This window comes from Scylla paramamosain, chromosome 22, assembly GCF_035594125.1.
Source record: "Scylla paramamosain isolate STU-SP2022 chromosome 22, ASM3559412v1, whole genome shotgun sequence".
NCBI lineage: Eukaryota > Metazoa > Arthropoda > Malacostraca > Decapoda > Portunidae > Scylla > Scylla paramamosain.
The window spans coordinates 927,501-955,000 of NC_087172.1; the positions used below are offsets into that span (position 1 = coordinate 927,501).

General features: G+C 46.9%; 2 protein-coding genes across 4 annotated transcripts in view; both read right to left on the reverse strand.

Annotated features, from left to right (window-relative positions):
- Nucleotides 1-1,558, reverse strand: part of LOC135111403 (uncharacterized) — a 63,348-nt gene extending 61,790 nt beyond the window's left edge. The window contains exon 1 of one of the 2 annotated variants that reach the window (XM_064024656.1): nt 1,370-1,558. The gene's annotated coding sequence lies outside the window, so the exon portion shown is untranslated. The remainder of the gene's footprint in view (nt 1-1,369) is intronic. The other variant, XM_064024657.1, reaches the window with a different exon arrangement.
- Nucleotides 1,559-7,233: 5,675 nt separating this feature from the next.
- The window catches only part of LOC135111404 (somatostatin receptor type 5-like), a 191,339-nt gene continuing 171,072 nt past the window's right edge, over nt 7,234-27,500 (reverse strand). For both annotated transcript variants that reach the window (XM_064024658.1, XM_064024660.1), the window contains one exon: nt 7,234-16,889. In XM_064024658.1, coding sequence (XP_063880728.1) covers nt 15,320-16,600 — 1,281 coding nt within the window. In that variant the 5' untranslated portion in view covers nt 16,601-16,889 and the 3' untranslated portion in view covers nt 7,234-15,319. The remainder of the gene's footprint in view (nt 16,890-27,500) is intronic.

Below are 27,500 nucleotides of genomic sequence, written 5' to 3' on the forward strand. Positions count from 1 at the left end.
AAAATACTAACCACCACCATCACCACCACCACCACCAGCACAACACTCATCCACCGAAGCAACGATACAGATTCCCACACTCGACACAAATAATCCTCCCATTACGAAAGTCTTTCCGCAATCACTCCCATAAAGAAAACGAGAGAACAAATATAGACCTTTAGATAGCATTGACAGACGACTTGTAACACTGCCTCTCTCTCTCTCTCTCTCTCTCTCTCTCTCTCTCTCTCGTGAATGTAAGCCATGGGGAAGATCGGTTAGGAGATAAACAGCAAATCGCATGTCGGACAAAGATTAAAATTATTATGTGAGTCAAAGGCGACGGTGCCACATCACCTCACCTCACCTCACCTCACCTCACCTGTGCTTACCTGTTAATGGAGCAGTAACTCATGAACTGATGCAAGTACACATGTAGCAGGACAGAGAGGGATTGTGAAATGGTAACAGGAAAATGCTTATAGTTTGTTGCAAGAGGTCTATACATACACACACACACACACACACACACATACAGGCAATGATTATGTATTAGAAGAGGTATGTACTGCTCTCTCTCTCTCTCTCTCTCTCTCTCTCTCTCTCTCTCTCTCTCTTTTGCACACACACACACACACACACACACGATTTTGATAATGGATACGTTTCGTCTTTGTTTCCATGATGGCTCGTGATTGACTGAATGATTGAACGATTCAATGACTGACTGACTGACTGACTGACTGATTGGCTGCCTGACTGACGGACTGCACGATGAAGGCAGGAGCCCAATCAAGGCAGACGAGCGGCAAGTTCATATCACGCTGGTCCTCTGCTCCTGCCTCGCCGCAATATATACATTCAATTAACGAATACTCGAAATGAAGCTGAGTGAAGCTGAGTGAAGCATTTAAAGCTGCGGATCAAGAGTCTCACTCAGTCCGGCTCGCCCTCAGCATCCCCCAGCACCTGCTAGTCAAGAGTTTCCATTTCCCAAGTTGAGGGAGTTCAGGAAAAAAGAAAGACAAAAAATAGTGAAAAACCGGATCCGAAAGGTATTAATTATTTACACGAAGAAGGCATTGTGGCGGTGCGCCGCTGGGTGGAGGGCGGAGGGCACGCCAGATATGCCCACCTGCCCCTCACTGCCCACCCTCCCGTCCCGCCCTCCCTCTCTGCCAAGCCGAGGCGCTCTAGGCTACTCACACTCGCCCCAAGACACACAAATACCCTCGCTTTCCGCCTCGTTAGGAAGCCAAGCCGCGCAGAGCAGGGCAGCGACCTTAGAGACAGAATAAACAAACTTATCGAGGCGCGAGGGCGTTTAATGTCCCAACACCACCAACTTTGTTTCCTGGGTAGAGGTTTTTAACTGAGCCAAACTTACTTGTTGTATTGAGAGTTGAGTGACGGCGGTGGACGCGCGGCAAGACTACACTGGCTCCCTTCTGTCTGTCAAACTCCCGCACTAATGCTGTCCTCGTTTCCAGGGCAACTTATGAAATGTTTCCCAGGCGGGGCGTGGCACGAGGGAGCGTCCCGACCAACCCGCGTGACGTGCTGAGAGGAACTAACCTCCCGCGCCGTCCAGTCACCGCCACGCCAAGGGACGCCTTCCAGTTGCCACAAGCCTACACCGCCGCGATATTTTACGCCGCCACGTACTCTGCAGGCGTCACTCTTACGCCGCCGCAGGATCGAGTGTCGCCTTGTGGGTATGCCCCGTGAGGCGTGGCGGCGTGGAGGGCGTGCAGGCCGTGGGCTGGCGTGGCGTGTGTCAGTGTTGCCACTCACGGGACGCCACGCGGACTCTCGGGGTAACAGGGACTTGGCGTCACAGGTGAGTTAGTGCGTCTTGGCGTATATACCCAAACACCTGCCCGCCCCGCCCACGCCCCGCTCAGGCCAGGCTCACAGCCTCACACACACCGCCTCATGCACTCACGGCTATTTCTGGCCTGAAACACTCACTCCTCCTCATGCGGGAGGGAAGCATCAAGTTTCAGACTAAAATTAACTTTTTTTTATTATTTTCATCCCTTTATCAGCGCCTATCAGCGAACAGCAGCCGCGGCAGCGCCAGGCGTGGGGAGGCGCGCCCTGACAACAGGCTCACAGGCACGCCACGACCCACGCCACCATCCACGCCGCCGTGCTGTGTGGCGTGGGCGTGGGCATAGTAGTGTCAGCATTTGCTACTCTTCATTCCTGGCCGGTTACTGCTGCTCCGGAAATAGCACGTGAAGAAACTAACAAGAAATGATAAATAAATAAATCTCGCTTTTCATGACTACGTTTGTCGAAGTCCATTGTGAACATCTTATCTTCAATTCAAGACCAATCTGTCCTATTGGTGGGAATTACGGTGCAGTTGTGCGGCTTCTGTCCCTCGCCACTTGTGTGTGTTGTGACCAGCCACGTCAGACACACTCACCTCTCAACATGATTCTTTGTTTATATATATATATATATATATATATATATATATATATATATATATATATATATATATATATATATATATATATATATATATATATATATATATATATATATATCACATACACACACGCACACACACACACACACATCGTTAATTGGTCAAGGTGTGTTGTGTATACTAATACATTACACACACAAGGGGTGTGGCCTTAATTATCTAAATGTACAAATATCTTAAGTGAAGTAATTAGTCTGAAAAGACATTAGCATGCGAAGGTAGGTCGCGGCGCAGCCTTGGCGGACCAGCGGGCGCCGCCCCGCGCACCGCTGAGTTTCGGTAGCTTCCTGTAAGGATGTGAGGCACGGCCAAAGCCAGACAAGTGTGTGCAAGGTGTTTATTTTTTTTAATAAGTCTTATCTATGTTTTTTGAGTCTATTCATTACCATCTGCCACATTGCAACACTTGTCCTCAGCATCGCGTGTTGGCGGCGCTGTTTTTGTCGAGGCGGAAGAACTCAACACTTCCTGACGAGGCGGCGATTCAAACAAACCCGAACAACAAGCTCCTCAAATCATTTGCTGGCTGGCACTGCAGCCAGGCGCCGCGTCCCTCTTGTCCCCGCCAGGCTGTGGTAGAAAACCCTAGGGTTGGAAGGGGAGACTCTACTGCGCGGGTCGCGGCGCCGGGCGCTCATTGACACCGCGCCACAGTACAAGAAAGTCAAGTGTCACGCACCTCGGCAACCCGCATACCACGTGCCGCGTGGAAAGTAGACCAGGTGACCCTCTCGCATGGTGAGTGTGAGAGGTCACCACGCCCCGCCTGCCCTCATTACACACCTCATTGCGACAGGTTGCCCTTATCTGTCCAGTGATCGACGCGCCTGAGCGCCTCACTAACTTGTGAGGAGAGCACACACTTGAACCAAAAAGAAAAACAATTACTTCTGGTAGAATTTTCACTTTACCTTAATTAAACATCCTATTAAAGCTGTCTAAAATGTACCGTCACCTATTGAGTCACGTTTTCCTATAACAAGCTCAGTACTTCCTTGCGTGAAGCCTTTAATTCAGCTCCTGCCCTCGTGCTGGGGAGCGAGACGCGGGGATGGCAGCTGCGGGCGAGGCGGGCGAGGCGGGGCGAGGGTTGGGAGGGTCAGCAGTCTGGTGGCGGAAACGTTGCGAGTGTTGTGTGGGCGAAGATTATTATTCCTTTGGCGTCCATCGCGTTGCTCAGGTTACGGCTCATCCCGCCAGATGCACACAGCCCGGCGTGACTCACAACCGCCCCACTCCCGGAATCTGTGGCATTTTTAGGCATGTAAGAGTGGCTTTGTTCCCTCTCTTTGACAAAGCTTCACTGCTCGCATGGTTCGCGCTTCGCTGGCCCTACAGGGGCGGCCTGCTGACGAGGGGCAGGACGCGTAGGCTGCCCGCTGACGCCATCCAAGCCTCACATCACCCGAGGGACGCGTCTCGTCTGCCTGCAGTGTCCCTAAAGGGGACGGGGGTAGTCAGAGGTTGTTTAACGCTCCTCACAGACAGACTAATCTTTGCCACTGAAATAGAAACCATCTGTCAGTCTGCGTGGTGTCATCAGCTGTCGCTAAGGCGAGTGTGATGCAGCGACACACGATACGTCACGTGACGGAGCGCCGCCACTCCCGCCCCGAGGCTGACGCAAGCCCACCCTGCCTCCTCCTGCCTCCTCTGAACTTTAGGCGATGCTTTCCCGGCGCGCCATATTTGGTGGCGGCCATTGGGAGTGAATTAACTGATCAAAGACCTCTTCAGGCCGAGGAGAGGCGGCGGGGTTCAAGTTGTCTTGCGCCTTGGAGTAATTTTCGTGAGTGTTGCTTGTGTTGCCGCTGACACACTTAGCGGGGCACAGTGAGGCAAGGGAGTCTTTGTCACAAACTGGTCTGCTTGCGGTAATAATGAACGGAGGGTGGAGAGTTACGGCGCGGCATTTGAGGAATCACTCACCACGGAAACAAGAAGAATGTTGGTACAAAAAACGCAGAAGAATCTGTCCGAGAAAATCCCGTGTAGCTTTTTTTTCCTTTCTTCTTCTTCTTCTTCTTCTTCTTCTTTTTCTTCTTCTTCTTCTTCTTCTTCTTCTTCTTCTTCTTCTTCTTCTTCTTCTTCTTCTTCTTCTTTTCCTTCTGCTTCTTCCTCTTCTTCTTCTTCTTCTTCTTCATTATTACATGGTTCCGCTTCTTTTGCGGTGACCCTCAGCCACAGAGCAGAGTGGATGAGGAGGAGCCTTGCCCAGTGCTGATCTCTTTCTCCTGTTAGTAGTCAGTGGAGAGCAGAGGAAAGAAACAGCCTGTGAGGGACGTAAGGGGCTGCTGCTGTTTGTTATCTTGTGTAAAGTGGGAACAGGTGTGTGTGTGTGTGTGTGTGTGTGTGTGTGTGTGTGTGTGTGTGTGTGTGCTAGCTTGCCATGCTGCCATAACGCTGTGACATATTTTATTTAATTATTTTTTATAAGATGAACATATCAGCTCAGTAATCAGGTTGTTAATGCTGAGTCATTAGGCAACTTTTAAAAGAAGATTAGACGAATTTATGAATGAAGATGACATGTGGAAATAGGCAAGTATGGTTCATCCAGGGAGTGTCACGTGTAGGTCTGACGGCACCTTGCAGCCCTCCTTGTTTTCTTACGTGCTTCACTCACTCTTTGGACATAAGTACGAATTTAGAACTCAATGGTGGTGTGTGCTCATCGCATGTCATTCAACCTCCCAGCACGCCGCGCCGGCACAGGTGCATAACAGCCAAATGTGATCAATTACTTACGTATTCTTCTTTGAGAAAGTTTTTGGTGAATTAATTGAATGACTTAGTTCATAACTCAGTGAGGGTTTGAAAAGAAATATGTGCAGTAATTTGCATGAACGCGCGCGTGCACACACACACACACACACACGTCAGACTCAAGATAGATAGATAGATGGATAGATAGATAGATAGATAAATAGATAGATAGATAGATAGAGAGAGAGAGAGAGAGAGAGAGAGAGAGAGAGAGAGAGAGAGAGAGAGAGAGAGAGAGAGAGAGCGCCGCAACCTTTAATAACACTTGTAGCGCCCAAGTATGGAAGAGAAGGTTACCAGCACACACACACACACACACACACACACACACACACACACACACACACAAACACACGCAACACACCACCACAACCAACAGAAGCAGATTTGAGGATAATGAGGGGGTGATGAGGAGTGAGTCTCTGCGTGGGGTGGGCATGTGGGCTGCTCGGACAAGGCGTGGGCGTGCAGCTGTCGCCTCGGGGTCACGGGGCAGCCTGCGAGGGGCGTCCCGGGAGGCGAGGCGACGAGACTTCTTCTTCTTGGGCCTTATTGAAAATTTGGCTCAACGCCCGCACGCCACTCCTCCCTCTTGCTGCTTTTATTCTTCCTTCTCTTCCTCCTCTTCTTCCTCTTCCTCCTCCTCCTTTTTTTTTTATTTTATTTATCCATTTTGATCATTATTTTCATCATCAGAAGCATCATCATTGTTTGTTTGTTTGTTCGTTGTTGTTTGTTTGGTGTTGTTTTTATTTGTTGTTGCTTTTTTGTTGTCGTTATTCTTACCACCACCATCACCATTACTACTACTACTACTATTACTACTACTACTACTACCACATCTACAATTACTACTACTATCAACATTATCACCTGAGTTTCCCATCAGTTTCCCAGTAGAATCAACAGGTGTCAATACCATCACGTGTTCTGTCGGGGCGAGACGAGACGTGGGGCTGAGACAGAGACGGGGGAAGACGGGGCAGAGTACAGAAGCGGTGCCAGGACACAGCAGCAGGGTGGTAATGATATAAAGTTGTAAATGCTGCAATGAAATGAAGTTGTGATGGAATGAAATTGAAATGAAGTTGTATTGAGATGTACTTGTAATGAAATAAAATTGTTATGAAGTTGTAATGAAGTTGTAACGAAATGAAGAGTTATAATGAAATGAAGAGGACAGGACCGAGTAAAGAGGCGGTGCAGAAGAGGCAGTGAGGGCAAAACACATCAGGGTGGCAATGAAGCAATGAAGTAATGAAGCACCTTAACTGTCACAACAGGAATCACTCTCCTTCACACATGGGTGATTTACAGTTCCCTTCCCTCCCCCCCTCCCTCCCACCGCCTCATGTAATCAGGAAGCGTCCCACAACAACATGATACTTGACTGAACTCCACGCCCGCCGCTCCTGCTGTACCGTGCTGTGCTGCGCTGTACCGTGCTGTGGTGCGCAGAGCTGTGCTGTACTGTGCTGTGCCATGGTGTGCGGTGAGGGAGGGGGAGTCTGCAGGGCGAGGAGGCGAGGTCAGTGTGAGCAAACAATCTTACACACCAACGCCTGCCTGTAATACTCTATTCTGACAAGATTTACTGCCAGATTTAATGTATTTACATATTATAAGATTTCTCTCTCTCTCTCTCTCTCTCTCTCTCTCTCTCTCTCTCTCTCTCTCTCTCTCTCTCTCTCTCTCTCTCTCTCATGTATGCATACACCAGCTCATCAGCTCAAGGCCGGCAGCGGCAGTCCAGACATACAGACATACAGACAGACAGGCGCAGGTCCCATTAGTGGTTAAATAAGCATATCCAAACCATGTGTCTCGCCGGTACAGCTGTGCCGCCCCACCTCACCTCACGGCTGCCTGGCCTCGCTGGGTGGTGGTGATGGCATTCCCACACAGGCACACACCAGCACGCAGCACAACAGGTGTGTGGTGGCGCGGTGCTCGTCACATCGCAGCAGGAAACACACACACGGAAGTGTTCGCATATTTTATTTGTAAAAAATACAGCTGTACGCTACGTCCTCCCGACCTGCAGCTGTGGCGTCCTAGGGGAGCCCGGTGCCTCTCTGTCCCCCCTCGCCCCCCGTGGCAAAGGGCTGGCTGCTTGTCACACACACGTGGGAGCGGCGCCATAGGGAGGCCGGAGGCAGGGAGGCCCACCAGCTCTCCCCCTACCTCCGTGCCCCCCACCAGCCATCACTGGGGCGTGCCTCCCCAAGCCCACCAATCACATTTTACTTCACTCGGCCAACACAAGCGGAAACTCTAACGTTCATTTTTCACCGCGTCGTTCATTTGATTCATGACAACGCCACTCTGGCAAGCATTTACATTAGTGTGCCTAAAATATCTGGGGGCCCGTTTTCTCTCTTACTCACGTCGACAGAAAACGTTCATCTATAACACACACACACACACACACACACACACACACACACAGTATATCCAAGAAATTGTGAAAAAGAGAATGTCTTAACATCCCTTCCTTTCTGTTCGCTGGTGTTAATGTAAGGGGAACTCAAAAAGATACAAGTGAAGCGCCAGAGTAGAGAAGTGTCAGTAGTAGGAGTAGTAATAGTAGTGAAATAATAACACCATATCAAGTATAAAGGAAAAGACTAAGCTGCAACTCCGTGTGTGTATGTGTGTGTGTGTGTGTCACCACTTGTTGACTTCCACTCATTCAGAATTCACATTGCTGGCTATTTATTACACACACACACACACACACACAGTCAGTCGTTCAGTATTCCTCAGCCTCGTGTCTCAGTTCTGTTGTCTCCTTAAACACAGCGAGGAGTCTCCGTAAACTGATGACTTTCATCCTTGCTTAATCACACTAGTTCCTCTCTCTCTTTCTCTGAGCCAGTCCGCGTCCCTAATAAAGTTTTAACACGCTTGTCACGCTTTCCTTCAACAGCATAAGAGAATCGTACTGAGACAAGACGCAGGTGTTTTATCAGTCACACGGGCGGCCTGTCACCTCGCTGTCACTTCCGTTCATACCCTCCTCCTCCCTCTCTTTCTCCTTCTTTTCCTCCTCCTCAGTCTTATACAATTCTAAGATTTCGATGAGAGAATAAAAATAACCCCTGTCTTTGCACCGCTTTACTGTCCCTGAACCAAAATATGTCGAACTCTTGCCTTTTATTCCTGTGCTGAAACATCTCAAGCTCATCTCCATTTGTCTTTTGTCTTTCATGCCTATCAGTAAACGTTCCCATTAATATTCCTTACCTATCCTGTCCTGCTCTGCTCCAAGGATACAAACTCTTTCTTATGTCTGTCTTTCGTGTCTATCAATAAACGTTCCCAATAATATTCACTACCTATCCTTTCCTGCTCTGCTCTGAGGACACAAACTCTTTCTTTATGTCTGTCTTTCGTGTCTATCAGTAAACGTTCCCAATAATATTCTCTATCTATCCTTTCCTGCTCGGCTCCAAGGACACAAACTCTTTCTGTCTGTCTTTCGTGTCTATCAGTAAACGTTCCCAATAATATTCCCTACCTATCCTGTCCTGCTCTGCTCTGAGGACACAAAACTTTTCCTTCTCTCTATCTGTCTTTCATATCAGTAAACCTTCGAATATTCCTTACTTAACTTATCCTACTCTGCTCTAAGGACACAAATTCTTTCCTTCTGTGTGTGTCTTTCATATTAGTAAACGTTTCAATATTCCCTTCCTACCCTGCCCTGCTCTGCTCTAATGACACAAAGTACCGCAAATGAAAGGGTGAATGGGGTGGGTGGGTGGGTGGGTGGGCGCAACTACATACAACTAAACAGTCAAGTTAGTACACCGTGGCTACACAGATGGCGTTAACTCGCAACATCAGTAACAGTGAGACATAGAACGTGTTTCCGACTCAAGCAGTTACGTACAGGCTGCAATGGCGCGTCCAGGCGGGGCACGGACAGAAGGACGGACATTTCAATCAGGTGCATGAGAGGAAGAGGAAATGCGCACGTACACACACACACACGGGAGCCTCTCTTGGACACGCACGGGAAGAGGTGGTGGTGAGCTCGTAATACAAACACCATTAGAACCTTTTTCCTTACAACCGAGGGGAAATTCCTGACTCTTCAAAACATGTATGAGTTTTAGTACAGTTCTGAGTCTAATAGGCAGGGAAGAAAAGGAGGGTCAGATAAGAATCCTGCTTTCCTGTCATTAGAACTACCAGAACCATGAGAACCTTTACAATTTTCTCTTCCAACATATAACATACCGACTCTCTAACACATGTAACGATCTTGATGCAGCTCTGAGGCGTCCAGTGGCAAGGGAGGCGAGGAAAAGGCAAGGGTCCCAAGCTTCCCTCAACTAGAACCATTAGAACCTCTTACAACCGAGCCAGTATTCAGGACTCTTTAATACATGTACCTGATTTTACTGGAATCGTGAGAGTCTACCAGCAAGGGAAGGAAAGAAGGGCCAGACAAGTGAAAAGCTCCTATTCATCTATCGTCTGAACCTCCTCCTCCTCCTCTTCACGTGTAGCACCTGATTTTAGTGCAGTTCTGTGGTGTTTAGTATCCGTGAGAGGTAGGAGGGGCAAAACAACAGTTCCCAAGCTTCTGCCATTACAACTCTGACAACCTTCCCCTCCTCCTTCGCTTCCTTCTTTACATGAGACAAGATTTCAGTCTAATACACGCACTGGAATTTGCTGCAATTCTGAGAAGTCTGGTACCAAGATAAGGGAATACCAAGCAAGGATACTCAACTTCACGCCACTAGAACCATCAGAATCAATAAAACCTTCCCTTTCTACACCTGAGGCAATTTTTAATACACGTGTACTCGACTTTAGTGCAGTTTCCAGGTGTCTATTGCCCAAGGGAGGAAGGGAAGGGCTTGCCAAGTGTCCCAGCTCCTGTCTCCCCTCGCCTGGATGCGCCAATGCCAGCAACACATCAGTGAGTTCGCGTTAGTGTCGTGGGAGTGACAACTTGGTATCCGCGCTCTAGTGTTAAGTGACCCGCGCAAGGAGGGTGCACGGGGTGGTGGTGGTGGTGGTGATGGTGACAACCTGATCAGGAGTACAGAAGCAGCACTACTGAAAGCCATTTTGAAATATATATATATATACATAGAATAACGCACAAAATACTTCTCTCTCTCTCTCTCTCTCTCTCTCTCTCTCTCTCTCTCTCTCTCTCTCTCTCTCTCTCTCTCTCCCATACAAACACAAAGGCTTACACGTGTGGGGCTAAATATATTAATGACCGTGTACATACATACATAGTTTTGTTCACTGCAGTAATACGAAATAGCGGTCTACCTCGTACACCTACACAAGTACATGTCCATCGGGTTACACTATCAGCCATGAGTGTATATATATATGTATGTATTTCTTTAACAAACATTAAACACATCTGCAAATATACACCAAAAAAACGTGTATTATAATATTATGACGTACGTACTAGCTTGCTTTACTTATTTACTTACTTTACACTACACCTAATACAGTATAAGAATAATCTGTGATATATATATTATGGATCTTCTTAATTAAAACGTCTTGGCGCGCGGGGGCTACATACGTACAGACAGACAAACAGACATTGGCGCGCGCGTGTGCATTCTCACTAAAAAAGAAGAAAAAAAAAATATCGTAAAAAATAAAAGGTTAAAATAAAGCTCTTGTGATAGTGGAGAGGCAACCATGATGTAATATTTCTCGTATAGTTGTTAAGGTAAATTCAACCTTGCGCCGCTGGAACACAAGACTCAGAGTGCAGAATTACGTGCCATTTAAGGTATTATGGAGATAAGCTGGAAATATTAGAATTCTTGGGCCTTTTTGGTCTTTTTTCTTTATATTTTTTGGGGGCTAGAGGAAAAATGCAGCGAAGGAAGAGACAGAGGTAAGGAAGAATGACGATGGAGAGGAAAAAGAAGGAATGGTGAGGAGGAGGAGGAGGAGGAGGAAGAGAAGGACGAGAAAAGGAATTGAGGAATGAAGAGGAAGAGGAGGAGGAGGCAGAGACAGGGAAGAATAACGATGGAGAGAAGGAGGAGACAGGGACGAGTAATAGTAGATGAATAAAGAGGAGGAGACGGAGAAGAAAGAATAAAGATGGAAATGAGGGAACAGAGGAATGGAGAGAAAGAGGAGGAGGAGGAGGAGGAGGAGGCAAAAAAGTAGGTAAGAGAGATACATGGTGGCGCCCCTGGAGTGGTGACAGTATGCACCCTTAGCAGTCTGGCAGTCTCTCTCTCAGGGCCACGCCGCCGCTCCCCTTATTGTCAGGAGATTGCGCCTCGCCCACCACAAACACACACACACACACACACACACATTCTCCTCCAGTCACGTGACATCGGGGCGGCGGCTTGATAAAGTAAGAATATTTGTCACAAAAGATTAGAGCCACATTTGTTTCCTCCTCGTCTCGTTGACAGTATTTCACCGCGGCCCGCCCTGCTCGTGGGATGCGGCGGGAAAGTGAATTACAATGATCTTACTGAAAATTTATAAGACCGTTAATATCAAACCTTCGGCAGTACTGTGTTATTAAGGGGACTCCAATTCTTGCTCCATCACATATCTTAACTCTTCATAATATCTTTGGTAATAGATTTTTTTTCCAATTTCCAGACATCTTGATCCTTTCACAGCAACACGCAGCACATCCCACCACTGCATGTCAAAGATCTTTATACTATACACACCCACAGCAAAGAAAAGGGATTAAAAAGAATAGAATTTCCAAATTTCTAGTCAGCATAATATATAAAACCACCTGCGGAAAGAACGGAAATATCTCTTGGTGCTTTGTGATGGAGACACGCGCCAACTAGCTAATGAAAGATTAATACAAATCCTTACAAGTACCCATAAGTAAGAACAGGGATAAAAGAACAGATTTCTCCCACTTTTTAGCCAACATAGTGTGTAGAAGTGACTGAAGAACGCAAGGAAATGTGTCTTAGTGCTTTGTGATGAGTTATGACGCGCCAAACAGCAACGAAAGGATTACAGACACCTACAAGAGAGAAAGATATTAAAAAGAATAGATTCCCCCATTTTTTATCCAATATAGAGGGTAGAAGTGACTGCACAACGGAAGGAAATGTCTCTCAGTGCTTTGTGATGGGGGGGAGACGTGCCAAGCAGCAGTGAAGGCATTACTGGCGGGGTTGGAAGGCGGCACTTGTATACTTCGGGTCGCGGGGAGCAACACCTGCTGCCTCGTCTCTCACCTCGTGCACTTCACTCACGGCGACGATGAAAACACTGAGCTGGGAGGAACATTTCATTCCCTGCGCTTCATTCAGACTTTCTTGGCTATCTCTGTGCTTTATTCAGGACCTTTTTAGCTGTCTTTATGCTTAATTCGAGACCTTTTTCATACATTTTGATACTTTTGCGCTTCACAGAGAACTTTTTACTTATCTTTGCGCTTCATAGAGACCTTTTTAACACAATTATCTTCATGCTTCATATACTTTCTTAATACACTTAGCTGTCCCTGCGCTTCACAGAGATCTTTTTAACACAGCTGTCCTCACGCTTCATATACCTTCTTAATACACTTAGCTGTCCCTGCGCTTCATAGAGACCTTATTAACAATTGGCTTAACATGAGATCTTTTTAACACGGCTATTCTTGCACTCCACATAAGAGCTTTTTAACACATTTAGCTTCACGTTTGGCCATTTTCAACACAAGTCGACATGAAGGGTAAGGATTTATTCTTACGCTTCATATCCGACTTTTTTTTTGCACAATTAGCTGATTTTTACGCTTCATATGAAACATTTTGAAGATATTTGGCTATTCTTGCTCTTCATTAAGGTCTTCTTCTTAACATGATTAACTATTCTTGCATTACATATGGGACCTTTTCACCGCAGCCATTCTTGCTCCTCATATCAGACCTTTTTAAACATTCGAGGTCTTTTTAACACACAAAGGGAATATATTCTGATCGTCCTCCAAGATGTATCAGGATTCTAGAGCACGCAGTCACTCAAAATAGTTTAGTATCCTTAATAACTTTGAATTTGGCAATATATTTCACGATCCTCCTCGAATTATCTGAAGCTAAAGTATTTAACGTGACCTATATACTTTTTCTTTGTTTTAACTCCAAGTGCCTCGCGTTACCTCTCTCTCTGGTTCCACCCCAGCAGCGTCACCTAAGCTGCCTGGTGCCGCGCTCTGCTCTTCGGGTCAAACAAGTCTCCTAAATCCTTATCTGGCCATTCACTGCTGGACAAATTTTTCTCTATCATCACTTATTACCTTTTAAGGCATATTTTTTCGCGTTACAGTCTCTTAAATAGTTTTGTATTATAGAAAAGACAAAGATAATCCCTTTTACTTCTTTTCTGTCTCTCCATGCGTGATCTTTTATACAGTGCCGTGAATGTGAAGGGAAAAGATGACCGGAGCAGTGAGGCCAGTATCTGAAACGCTTTGCTCTCTCACCACGACTAATTTCCAAGGCCACAGAGATGATTAGTTGGATTCTCGAGAGTGCTTTTCTCGTTTATAATGTAGATGTCTTGTTAATGTCACTAGAAACGTAAAAATACCCTTAAAAACCCGAGTAACTTCAGCTGGAACCTTTTGAATTAGCGGAGGTGCGGCACAAAAGTGTTTCAGAATATTGTCATGAAAGTGTAAAGAGTCACAGTTTAGCAATCAGGTCTCGGGATGGAATTGATCTATTTAACAACTATTATTCTTTGCAGTCTTCCTCCTCCCTTTGTGCGCATTCCGGGACAAGGTATTAGAGTCGTGCGGTGCCGCCTTTGTAACCTCGACAAATGAGTCTTAGTCCCACTGATGTGTATTAAAAGCAAACAAACATTGTCGATAAACACCACTTCCTGCCTCCACCGCCTTTGACAACACCTGCTGGAGTCGCCACGGTGTTTGGGCGTCGTCTTCCGTGTCCATGTAACACCTTCGTTGCGCCATTCATTCCTTCATTATGCATTTTATTAGGTCGCTATTTCTGTGTCGTCAATGTGTGTGTGTGTGTGTGTGTGTGTGTGTGTGTGTGTGTGTGCAATTTTCTGGTGGTGCTCCTCCGCACTGTAACAAGAATTCAGTGTGACAGCTTTCCGCAGCTTCAATCTCGCCTCCCTTTGGTGTTCAGTTCCTCGTGGAGTGCTCAGGCATTCAGTCTGGCCTCAATTCTGTGGGATATTCATAGACTTTTGGAACTAGAATGTATCGCGACGTACATATTATGCTTACGACAAGTCAGACAGTCAAGAGTCAGTCGTGTGCAGTTAGTGGTCGACGCAAACTGCCTCGCACATCATTCCTCGGCGGCTCCCTCTTGAGGATTCTGCGATGCTTGACTTTCACGGCCGGTGCTTCGGTGGTCGGGGCGACGGACTCGGCGCCTCGGTGCAACACGGCGCGCCTCAACACGCCCCGCCCGACACAGGCTTTTGTTGCTGTAACTCAGCTGATAGTCTGGGCCTCACCCCGGCCAGCACCGTGACTCACGCCGCGGAAAAAGGCTGCCTGCTCCTGATAACGCTAAATCTACCGGAGTTACTGCTCGACACCGAAGGAAACACAGAAGTAATGATGACAGCGTGGCCGGCGTGCAGCAGGACCGCCGCCCGCGAGGCCAAATATACTATTGACAGGCGGCGCCTCGCCACCTCCCTGCCGCCCGCCGCCGCTGACGGACACTCTGGGTTTTGAATGCCACATAAAACTGACTGACACAAGATACGAAGTCACTCCGAGTCTCTGAGGCGGAGCGAGATGTAGGTCGTCAGCCCGACCACACCTGAAGCCGCCACGGCCTCCCTCGCCGCCCATAACTCGCCTCCCCCCGCGGCCCCCGCACCCCGCGGCCACCCACAGCGAGGCATCACATCCGTGCACGCCTCGCACTTTGCTCTCAACGGGTCATCTCGCAGGTAGAGCGTGTCACTGTCTGGCGTGTCGTCCCGGGCAGGGGCGGCGGGGTGCCGGGGGGGGTTCCACGTGCACAGTTTGGCTCCGCTCGTCAGCGGGCGGACAGCTGCTACCCCCAGTGACAGGCGGGTCTCCCCTCCTGCTGCCGCTCACTGCAAGAGGTCGGGGAGGCGAGGCCCCGGGGAGCGGCCGTTCCTGACGGAGTGGCTGTCCCCGTCACTGCCTGTGTGGCTTGGCTTGGCCGAGGTGGTGGTGACGGCCGTGGAGGGCTCCTTGCTCATGCCACACTGGGAGGTGGTGCCCTCCGCGGACTCCCGGTCCTTCCCGGTGAGGCGGGAGCGCACAGAGGTGCCGCGGTACCGCACGGCAAACATGGAGTTCTCTGGCTTGAGGGCGTTGTTGACGTCTCGGCGGGCGGCGCACGTGCACGCCTTCATGAAGCTCTTCTTGAAGTTGTCGCTGAGGAAGGCATACAGGATTGGGTTGAGCGCAGAGTTGATGTAGGAGAGGCAGGAGGAGATCATGTACAGCACCAGCTTGAAGTTGCTGTGGCCCTGCTTGGGCGGGCTGAGGATGAGCGTGAGCTGCAGCACCCAGTAGGGCAGCCAACACAGCACGTACACTGTGATCACCGTCAGCACCAGGCGCGTCACCTTCTGCCGGGACTTCTTCTTCTCCTTGGACTTTGCCTTGGGCCCGACGGTCTTCAGCTTGTGCAGCACCAGGCTGTAGAAGATGAAGATGAGACACAGCGGGATGCCGAAGGCCAGCGCGAAGGAGTAGCGGATGAAGGCGATCTCGCCGCGCACGCCGTGACTCTCCGGCCAGAAGATGTTGCAGGTGTCGAGGCCGTCGTCCTCCAGCGTGTTGGAGTACATGAACACCGGCACGATCATGAGGGCGGAGAGCGTCCAGGCGGTGAGCGACACCAGCTTGGAGATCATGGACGTGCGGAACTTGGGCGAGCTGATGGGGTGACACACGGCGATGTAGCGATCGGCGCTCATGATGGTGAGGAAGAGCGAGCTGGTGAACTGGTTGAGCGAGGTGGTGATCATGTACAGCTTGCACATGATGGAGCCGAAGGGCCAGTGGCCCAGCACCGAGGTGGTCATCAGGAAAGGAATGCCGATCACGAACAGCTCGTCAGCGATGGCCAGGTTCAGGATGTACAGGTTGGTGACCGTCTGCATCTTGGAGAACCTGGTGACCACGTAGATGACGAGAGTGTTGCCACACAACCCCACCAGGCAGGTGAGGGCGTAGAACAGCTGCGTCACCACCATGGCCGTGGTGCTCATGCGCCCCGCGCCGCCCTCGAACAGGCTGAGGCTGCAGTTCACGTCCGCGATGTCCGTGTTATTGGCCTCCTCCAGGCGTGACAGGAAGGAGCAGTTCAGGGGCACGAAGTCCATCGTGAGGTTGTCCATGGTGGTGGTAGTGGTGGTGGTGGCGGGTGCACCACTTCCTGCTACAGCAACACGCCCTCCACCTCACCGCCCACTGCCAGCACCGCCTCGCCGCGCCGCGCACGCCCTCCTCGCTGCTGGTCTAGGCGCACCACACCGCCGCCCACCGCCGCGCTGCTGAGCCTCGCAACCTCTCACAACCTGGGTACACGCTGGCCCTGCTGTACCTCGGCGCCCTCGCCTTGCCGGCTCAGCACGCCCAGGCCGCCACAACGTCCCCGCCTGATGGATGACACGCCGCCAACGACACCTGCGGAAAGGGACACAGTGAGAGGAGGGACACACACACACACACACACACTAAACATAACATAACCCCACATGACCCAAACGACCCAAAACAACTCAGCCTGCCCCACACCAATACAAGGCCCGCCACCGCCACCAGGACTGGCATAGCGTGACTCGGCGTGACCGGAGGAGGAAGAGGAAGGGGAAGTAGTCTGCGTCTGGGAGAGGAGGAATGACCGGGGAGAGTTGTGAGAGCAGGGAGAGCTGGGAGAGTGGGGTCAGCGGTAATGGCTGCCTCGCCTGCACCACCACCATCAAGGCAATGACGGAACCACTGAGGAGGACTAACTTGTAAGGAAGAGGAGAGGGAGAGGAGTGGAGGAGAGAGAGAGGGAGTGGAGAAGAGGGAGAGGAGGTGGAGAGGAGGTCGAGAAAGAAGGGAGAGAGGAGAGGTGGAGGATAAATGAGGAGGAAAGGAGAGGGCTGAAGAGATGAGACAAAGTAAGGAGGAGGAAAGATTAAGAGGAGTGAGACTGGCTAGTGGAAGAGGAAGAGGAGGAGAGGAGGAGGAAGATGAAGAAGAAAAGAGGAGAAGGAGAAAAAGGTTAATAGAAAGAGTAAAGATAATAGAGAAGAATGAAGCACAGGACGACAGCGAGAGAGAGAGAGAGAGAGAGAGAGAGAGAGAGAGAGAGAGAGAGAGAGAGAGAGAGAGAGAGAGAGAGAGAGAGAGAGAGAGAGCAAATGGACTGGAAGATGAAGTAAATGAGATACAGGAAGGGAGGTAACGGAAAAGTGGCAAGTAATGTAGATAGAAGAGAGAGAGAGAGAGAGAGAGAGAGAGAGAGAGAGAGAGAGAGAGAGAGAGAGAGAGAGAGAGAGAGAGAGAGAGAGTACAAAGGATGAAAACAGAATAGTTAAATGAAAAGCGATAAAAAAAAATATGAGGAGAAAAAAAGAGAGAAATGGAAGACGATAACCGGCAGAGCGAAGGATAATAAGAGAATGAAAGAGATAAAGAGGAATAGACAGGGACTAGTAATAAAGTAGAGATAAGAGAAGACATGATAATAAAAAAGGAAAAAAAAACTAAGTGGATTTAAAGGAAACCGAAGAGAGAGAGAGAGAGAGAGAGAGAGAGAGAGAGAGAGAGAGAGAGAGAGAGAGAGAGAGAGAGAGAGAGAGAGAGAGAGAGAGAAGAGAAGAGAAGATAAAATAAAAGAAGAGAGAGAGAGAGGAGAAGAGAAAGAAGACAAGAGACGAGACAAGAAGAAAAAGAGGAAGATGAGGAAAGACAGATAATAAGAGAAAAGCAAGGGGAGGATGCAAGAAAGCGATAAAGATGCGTAAGACAAGAGAGAGCAAAGTTATGGAAAGAAGGCGAAGAAGAAATGGAATGGTGATGAAGGAGGGAGGAATAAACAGGAGGAGATAAGATTAAGGCCAATTAAATGAACGACTTCATTTCCAACACTCCATTACAGAGAGAGAGAGAGAGAGAGAGAGAGAGAGAGAGAGAGAGAGAGAGAGAGAGAGAGAGAGAGAGAGAGAGAGAGAGAGAGAGAGAGAGAGAGAGAGAGAGAGAGAGAGAGAGTGGTATTTTCCAACAACAGCAGCAACAACAAACAAAAGAAAAAAAGAAAAAGACAACAAAAACAAAACGAAAAAAGGAAAAAAAGAAAAAGATTAGGTTATATTTCCCGGTACCACCACCACCACCACCACCACCACCACCACCACCACCACCAGCAGGAGACTCTCAGCGGGATGAAGCTCCTCACTGGCACATTTTTCTCGCTAATTCCTCGCTAATTATCACGCTGATGGAGAAACACGTGCATCAATTTATGGATAATGCGTCGCCTCCCCATCACCCTCCAGACGCTTAATGTCCAACCCAGACGCTTCTGCAGGGGGACGGGGAGGAGGAGGAGGAGGAGGAGGAGGAGGAGGAGGAGGAGGAGGAGTTACGATGCGATAAACTGATGCTGATGATAATGATAATAATAAGAAGGGTGAGAACAACAATAATGATGATAGGAATAATGGCAAATTAATGATGATAATAATGATGATGATGATGATGATGATGATGATAATGAAGATGATAAGAATACGACGAAAAAAAAAACAGGAAAACAAGAACGACGACAATAAAAAAATGGAAAAAGAAAAAAAGAAAAGAAAGAAAATAAAATCCACAATCACTAACACCACCACCACCACCACCACCACCACGACAACAATAACAACAACAACAAAACATTAACCTTTCCCCATAACAGCTTTCATTATTGCATCACTTCCATTATTCGCACTAGGCAGTGAAATTAGCGCATCTAGACACGAATATACAGCATCATAACAGCGAGACGCCATTAGAGAGAGAGAGAGAGAGAGAGAGAGAGAGAGAGAGAGAGAGAGAGAGAGAGAGAGAGAGAGAGAGAGAGAGAGACGCTTATTCGTGCACTTATGATTCCAGTAATGGCTAGTATTTCATTAACGACGTACACACACACACACACACACACACACACACACACACACACACACACACACACACACACACACACACACACACACAGGTACGTAGTTAGGTTAGGTTAAGTTAGGTTAATTAGTTGAAAAAAGTGATACAAAACACAAAACAACAAAAATACAGAAAATTATAATGTTAAACCACACACACACACACACACACACACACACACACACGCACGTCAGCGGAGGAGGTGTGAGGGCGGATACAGACGAGGCAGGTTGACGTGATGGCAAGAAGTGTCATCGTGTTCTGAAAAGTTCCCAGCATCAGAGGGGACGCGAGGAAGGGACAAGGCGAGCAGGCGAGGTGAGGCAGGGTGGCGAGGGGGTTCAGAGAGAGAGAGAGAGAGAGAGAGAGAGAGAGAGAGAGAGAGAGAGAGAGAGAGAGAGAGAGAGAGAGAGAGAGAGAGAGAGAGAGAGAGAGAGAGAGAGAGGGGGGATAGGGAGAATGTGACAGAAAGAAAGAAGGTAGAGAGAAAGAGAGATGGACAGAAAGACAATGAAGAGGAGAGACAGATACGAAGATAAGATAAATGAAAGATAAAACAAACAAAAAAAATACTGAAAAAAGTGAAAAAATGGGAGCATAGACAGAAAAGAATACTAGAAACCACTGTAGCTCACACACACACACACACACACACACACACACACACACACACACACACACACACACACACACACACAGAATAGTGAGGGAGATAAAACGAAGAGAAATAAGAGAAGATAATATAGATAAGAAATTCGAAGAGAGAGAGAGAGAGAGAGAGAGAGAGAGAGAGAGAGAGAGAGAGAGAGAGAGAGAGAGAGAGAGAGAGAGAGAGAGAGAGAGAGAGAGAGAGAGGTGGAAGAGACAGACAGACAAACAGACAACTAGGTGATTATCTAAGGAGTGGAAGAGAAGGGAAGATGAAAAAAAAAAGAGAGAGAGAAAAAATAAGGAGAGTATAAGAATGAGCTGTTTGGGGGAATTAAAAGGTAAAAAAAGATAAGAGGAATAATTAAAAAAAAAAAAAGGAAGAAGAATGGAGACAATAAGCGGAGGAGGGAAGAACAATTGAAAGAGAAATAAAAGAGAAGATAATAAAGACCAGAAAGAGGGGAGGAATATGATAGAACAAGGGGACAAGGGAGAGAAGGAAAGGAAGAGAGAAAGTGAGAGAAAGAGAAAAAGGAGAAGGAGCAGGGGGAGGAGGAGGAAGAGAAGGGAGTGGAAAGAGAAAAAAGAGAACATATGCAATAAATGGAAGATAGAAACAAAAAAGAAAGAGAGAAGGAAGAGAGAAATATGAGATAAGAAAGAAAAATAGTGGGATGGAGGAATTAAACCAAACAAATAAAAGATAAATAAAGTAGAAAAGGAAAGAAAAAAGAAAAGCGAATGATCGTACAAGGAGGTGAGAGAAGGAGAGGAGGAAAAGAGGGAAGAGGAATAGGAAGAGAGGAGGGAGGAAAGGAGAAGAGGAAGGGATACAGAGCAAACAAGGCAAGTCAGAGCGGTACAAGCAAGCAAGCAAGCAAGCACGCACGCACGCACACACGCACACACGTCACACAAATTATAAGTGAAGGCAGAGGAAGAGGAACAGAAGCACTTCACTTGAAATAACTTCAAGCCCAACACGATCAGACAGACACACACACACACACACACACGCACACACACAGTTGTAGTAGCATTAGTATTTGTTGTTGTTGTTGTAATAGCAGTAGCAGCAGAAACAACATTAAAAACATTACGAGTTGAAAATCACACAAAAATAGAGAAAAAGAACAAAAATAATAGAAAAGAAAGAAAATCAATATAGAAAAGAAATTTATGGAAAAGAATTAAAGATGCACACCCACCCAATATCTCTCTCTCTCTCTCTCTCTCTCTCTCTCTCTCTCTCTCTCTCTCTCTCTTCTACACACACAGAGGCGGGTGGGTCGGCGCGAGAGCTTCATCGAGGTGACAGGAGACGTGACAAGTTGTACAGGAGCACTAGGCGGCGGGAACTATCAAAGATGAAGCGCCTTAACTGAATACTTGATGAGATAAAAATGATCAAAGGCCGCCAGTATGATCCAGCACCTGTGTACCGATGCCAGGAGAGAGAGAGGGAGAGGGACAGAGAGAGAGAGGGAGAGCGATAAAGGGGAGTGGGAAGGGATAAAAGGGGTAAAGAGTGTGATGAGTCTGTATAGGTTTGGATGGAGGTGATGTGACGGTGATGAAAATACATGAAGGAGATGTGAGGATAGTGACGAGAGGCGAGGCACAGTTTGGCACCCGCTTAGGAGGAGGAGGAGGAGGAGGAGGAGGAGGAGGAGGAGGAGGAGGAGGAGGAGGAGGAGCTCTCACACTGACGGATGACAGAGAGTTATAGCACATTTAGAGAGAGAGAGAGAGAGAGAGAGAGAGAGAGAGAGAGAGAGAGAGAGAGAGAGAGAGAGAGAGAGAGAGAGAGAGAGATTGTATAGCATCTACATCAAACAATTTTACGCAGAAATGACATTTATGTAAACGAATCTTTGATAACATAACAACTATCATCTCCCTCTCTCTCTCTCTCTCTCTCTCTCTCTCTCTCTCTCACAGGAGACAACCCATTCCCACAGGCGCCCACACTCCCCCTCTCTTCCCCTCCCCTCCCCTACTCCTCCCCATCCTATCATCCAAATGCATGCTCCACTAATTCGGTGATAGAGAGAGAGAGAGAGAGAGAGAGAGAGAGAGAGAGAGAGAGAGAGAGAGAGAGAGAGAGAGAGAGAGAGAGAGAGAGAGAGAGAGATTTGGGGCTTATTCTTTTCGTGGTTTATTTTAGAAGAAAAGAAAAGAGGAAGACGAAAAGCAGAAGGAACAGGAGGAGGAAGAGGAAGAGGAGGAGGAGGAGGAGGAACAAAAAAGAAAAACATGGAAAATGCGAAGAATGGAAAGGAGATAAAACGCAACTGACAATTACAAAGGAGCAAAATGGAAGAAGGAAAAGAGAAGATAAAGGAGAAAGGGAAAAGGAACACAGAAGAAAGATAGACGTAAAAGAGAATGAAGAGAAGATGAAAAAAAGGAGTAGAAGGAAAAGAGAGGAGTAAAATTGGTAAGGACGAATGAGAGAGAGAGAGAGAGAGAGAGAGAGAGAGAGAGAGAGAGAGAGAGAGAGAGAGAGAGAGAGAGAGGTAAAAGAGGAAGAGGAAGAAGGAAGAGGGAAATAAGATAATGAAGTTTGAGAATAACAAAAGGTGAACAGAAAATTAATTGAAAAGTAAAAAAAAAGTTTTCTGGGTCACAAACAGGAGGAGGAAGAGAAGGAGGAGGAGGAGGAGGAGGAGGAGGAGGAGGAGGAGGAAAAGGAGGAGGAGGAAGGCAACAAATTATGAAGAAATGTGACACTTTATTTAGTAAATAGAGGAAGAAAACAAAAAAGAACAAAAAAAAGGAAGAAGGAAAGATGAAAAAATTGATAATGAGATATAAGACACAGGAGGAAGAAGAAAAGGAAGAAGAGGAAAGAGAGGAAAGGAATGGAGTAAAGGAAGAAGGAAAGGATAATAGAGGAAAAAATAAAAGGAACAAGGGGAAAAATAGGTACAAAGGAAGAGGAGAAAGGAAAATAGAAAGAAGGAAAAGAAAGGAAGGAAAGAAAGGAAGGAAGGAAGGAATCAAGGTAATAAAAAAGGAAGGAAGGAAGGAAGCAAAACAAAGGTTAAAAAGACAAAAAGGAAGAAACAAAGGAAGAAGAGAGGAGAAAAGACAAAAGGATAAAGGATAAAGGAGGAAAAATTAATGAATGAAGGAATGAAGGAAAAATGAGAAAGAAATGAGGTGTAAGAGCAAAGAAAGAAGGACAAAAGGGAGGGAAGAATAAAGTAAAGGGACGAAAAAAGAATTAATGAATGAGGGAATGAATGAATATAGAAATTAATGAGAAAATAGAGGAAAAAATGAATGAACGAAAAGAAAAAGAAAAAAAGGAAAGATGGAAAAGAATAATGGCCGAATAAAGGAACTAGAGAGAGAGTAAGAGAGAGAGAGAGAGAGAGAGAGAGAGAGAGAGAGAGAGAGAGAGAGAGAGAGAGAGAGAGAGAGAGAGAGAGAGAGAGAGAGAGAGAGGGTTGCCCTTTGAGTGGTCAATAGGTTCCTCTGTAGATCTAAAAGCATAGAATTAAGCCTGCCAGAGAGAGAGAGAGAGAGAGAGAGAGAGAGAGAGAGAGAGAGAGAGAGAGAGAGAGAGAGACGCTTTTCCACAGATTACGCTTAAGAACGAACAAATTAAGACCAAAATCTCCAATAATTTAAGGTGAAATAGGGTTTAGGTGTGAGGAGGAGAGGAGGAGGAGGAGGAGAAGGATTCGCTTTGTAGACAGATAAAATAGATAAAAAGGAAGAGAAAAGGTAAATGTGGAGGAATGAAGGAAAAGAAAGACTAATTTGGTGGCGTTAAGAAAGAGGAATGGAGGAATGGAGGAGGAGGAGGAAGAAGAATAGTGGAGGGAGGCGAAGACAATGAGAACGACGACGACGAGGTGGAAGTTGAGGAGGAGGAGGAGGAAGAGAAGAAGGAAGACGAGGAGGAGGAGGAGGAGGAGGAGGAGGAGGATAGAACAGAAGGGAATTATGGGGTGGAGAAGGTGGGGAGAGAGAGGATGTGTGGATGAGGTGGGGTGAAGGACCTGTGTGGAGGCAGGGAGGGGGGGGAAGAGGGAACGGGGTCGGGAAGAGAGACCGGGAGGGGGCGGGAGGGGGAAGGGGGTTGGATTCTCGCCAAAAGGGGTTCGAAACCTCTTAAATCTATATCGATCCTTCTCTTGTTGAATACACACGAGATGGCTCCGCGACTCCCAGCGGCGGCGGTGGTGGTGGTGGTGGTGGTGAGTCCTACACGGCGGCTCACGGCTCCCTGTGGTGGTGGTGGTGGTGGTGATGATAACAACAATGATAATGACAAACAACAACAAATCATGAAGGACTTATTTCATTCCGGTAATGGTGGAGGTGGTCGTGGTGGTGGTGGTGGTGATAGTGGTGGTGGTGATGATGGTAGTGGTGGTGATTGTGATATTAAGATATTTCAAACAGCAACAATTTTTTTAGGCTGTTTATAAGGTTGTTTCATTTCACTCTAATGATGATGATAATCGAGGTGGTGATGGTGGTGGTGGTGGTGGTGGTGGTGGTGGTGGTGCGGCGGCTGATGATGATAATGATGATAATTACTAAGATATTCAGGGATTTTAAACAGCAGCAATCCTTCAATTCATTACAAAGTTATTTAATTTCACTTACTATTGTATAAGAAAGTAAACTACATTATAGATAAATAAAAAAAAATGGCCATGATAACGATAACAGAAAATACTTAAACAACTACTAATAATGATATACAAACAAGCTTCTAAACAACAACAACAAACACTCAGATCCTCAAAAAAGCTGTTTTATATTACTCTACAACACTAAACTAACCATTATATTAAAGAAAATAAACTCCAATATGAATGAAGAGAAAAAGAAGAAAAGTATAATGATGATGATGATGATATGCCGGGAAGTTTTGTGTGTGTGTGTGTGTGTGTGTGTGTGTGTGTGTGTGTGTGTGAGGGGTAGTTGACATCAGGGACAAGAGTGAAATGGGACGCGTCATGAGGGAATATGAGTGTGTTTGTATGTATTCATGTATGTATGTACGTACGTGTTTGGATAACAAGATTAACTGGAGGGGGAGGAGGTGTTGTGATTCTGTCCCTGAAGATTAATTACATAGATGGATAGATGGATGAATAGATAGATACGTAGACTGATAGATAGACAAGGAGAGAGGGAGGAAAGAGATCAAGAAATATGAGGTGAATATTATCTCTCTCTCTCTCTCTCTCTCTCTCTCTCTCTCTCTCTCTCTCTCTTCCTGTCACCCATCGTCCCTCTCTCACTCTCTTTAACACGTTTTTCCTTGCAACTTTAACCCTGCTCACTATCTCTCCTCCGTCAGCTTGCGTGGCATCCTTTTCCTCTCCCTCTCCCTCTCTCTTTCTTCTTCCCTCCTTGCGGCTCTGTTATCTGCTTACATCACCTTCTGCTTTCTATCTCTTTTTTCTTTTCCTTTTTTTCTTTCTCACCGGACCCTCTCTCTCTCTCTCTCTCTCTCTCTCTCTCTCTCTCTCTCTGCTTACGCCAACGTCTTTCCCTTTTTTTCCATGTTTTTTCTTCCCTTGCATTCTTTCTCACTGGACATTTCATATTTTTCTGTCTGTCTCTCTGTCTGTCTCTTCTTCTTACCTTTCCTGCTTACCCCTCTACTTTTTTTCTCTTCATCCTGCCTGTTTTCCTCTTTGGTCTTCCCTACCTGCTTGCTTATCTCTATTTATTTCCTTTTTTGCTTATCTTTTACCTTTTTTGTTCTTCCTCTTACACTTTTTGCCTGCTTCCCTCTATCTTCCTCCCTCTCTATTTATCTTTCTGCTAACCTCTCCTTCCCTGCAGGACTCAACCTCCTCTTCTATCTCTTCCCCTCATTATCTGCTTACCTGTCTTTCTACCTACTTATTTACCTCCTCTCCCTGCCACCCTTCCTGCTCACTCCTACCTCCCTGCTGGCGTCAACCTCTATATACTTCCCTGTCTGTTTACCTCTTCCCTGCTCCCCTCCCTTGCTACTCCCCTGCTCCACTGCCTGCCTCCCACCCCTGCCTCCCTGCCACCTCCACCACCTCCTCCTCCTCCTCCAGTAATATACAGTTTGATCAGGAACTCAAAGCTACACCAGTGACACCAAGAGTTATGGTTCGCTTGTTCTGATTCCCTGTGTGTGTGTGTGTGTGTGTGTGTGTGTGTGTGTGTGTGTGTGTGTGTGTGTATGTCCAGGTGCTTTCTGCGTAATTGCTGATACATTTTAATTTTCCAGCGTTCACACACACACACACACACACACACACACACACACACGTACATTTATTTATTCATGTTAAAAGCTTTCTACTTAATTAGCGTAGTATTAATATTTATGTATTTGTGTGTATGATTGATTGATTACGTGTTAATGTGATGCGTGCGTGCGTGCGTGCGTGCGTGCGTGCGTGCGTGCGTGTGTGTGTGTGTGTGTGTGTGTGTGTGTGTGTGTGTGTGTGTGTGTGTGTGTGTGTGTGTGTGTGTGTGTGTGTGTGTGTGTGTGTGTGTGTGTTAGCAGTCTAGAGTATTTATCATTATGTTCTGTCTTTTTGTCTCTTTGTCTGTCTGTCTGTCTGTATCTTTCTGACGTTCTATTAGAGGAAAAGATAGATAAAGAGAGAGAGAGAGAGAGAGAGAGAGAGAGAGAGAGAGAGAGAGAGAGAGAGAGAGAGAGAGAGAGAGAGAGAGAGAGAGAGATAGAGAATATATGATGCTATATCTCTAAGTATTTCCTCTGTTCATCACGTCCTTTCTTCTTTCCTCCCCTTTCCTCCACTTTCTCTCTCCCCTTCTCTTCCCTTCCATCCTATCTCCCTCTTCTTCCTGACTTCCACCCTCGCCAAACCTATCATTCCTTCTGGACAAACCTTCCTTCTCTCCTTTTCCTTGCACTCCAATTCCTTCTACCATTCTCCTCCTCTGTCCTTCCTTCTGTGCCTTCTACAGTAGTACTTCGGGGACACAGGCTTAGTGTGGCGGGAACCTTTTGCTCTTCGATCGATACGCGACGAACCAAGATCCTTGAGTTTTGACGACAGGACGAGTAAGGACAAGTAAGGACGAGTCAGGACGAAAGGGACGATGAAAAGGAATGTGGTGAGAACGTAGGGAAAGTAAAGTGAGGACGAGGAAAAGGGGGAAAAAGAAGGGAAAGGAAAGGAAAATATAAAAGTGAATGAAAATAAATGAAACAAAGGAAGATGGAGAGGACATAGGGAAAGTAAACTAAGGACGTGGAAAAGGGGAAAACAAAAGGAGGAAGACGTAGGAAAGTACAGGGAAATATGAAAGTATGGATCAAAAGAAATGAAAAAGGAAGATGGAGAGGACATAGGGAAAGCAAACTAAGGACGAGGAAAAGGGGGAAAGCAAAAAAAGGAAGACGTAGGAAAGGAGAAGGAAAATATGAGTGAGGAGGAAAGGAAATTAAAAAGGAAGCTATTG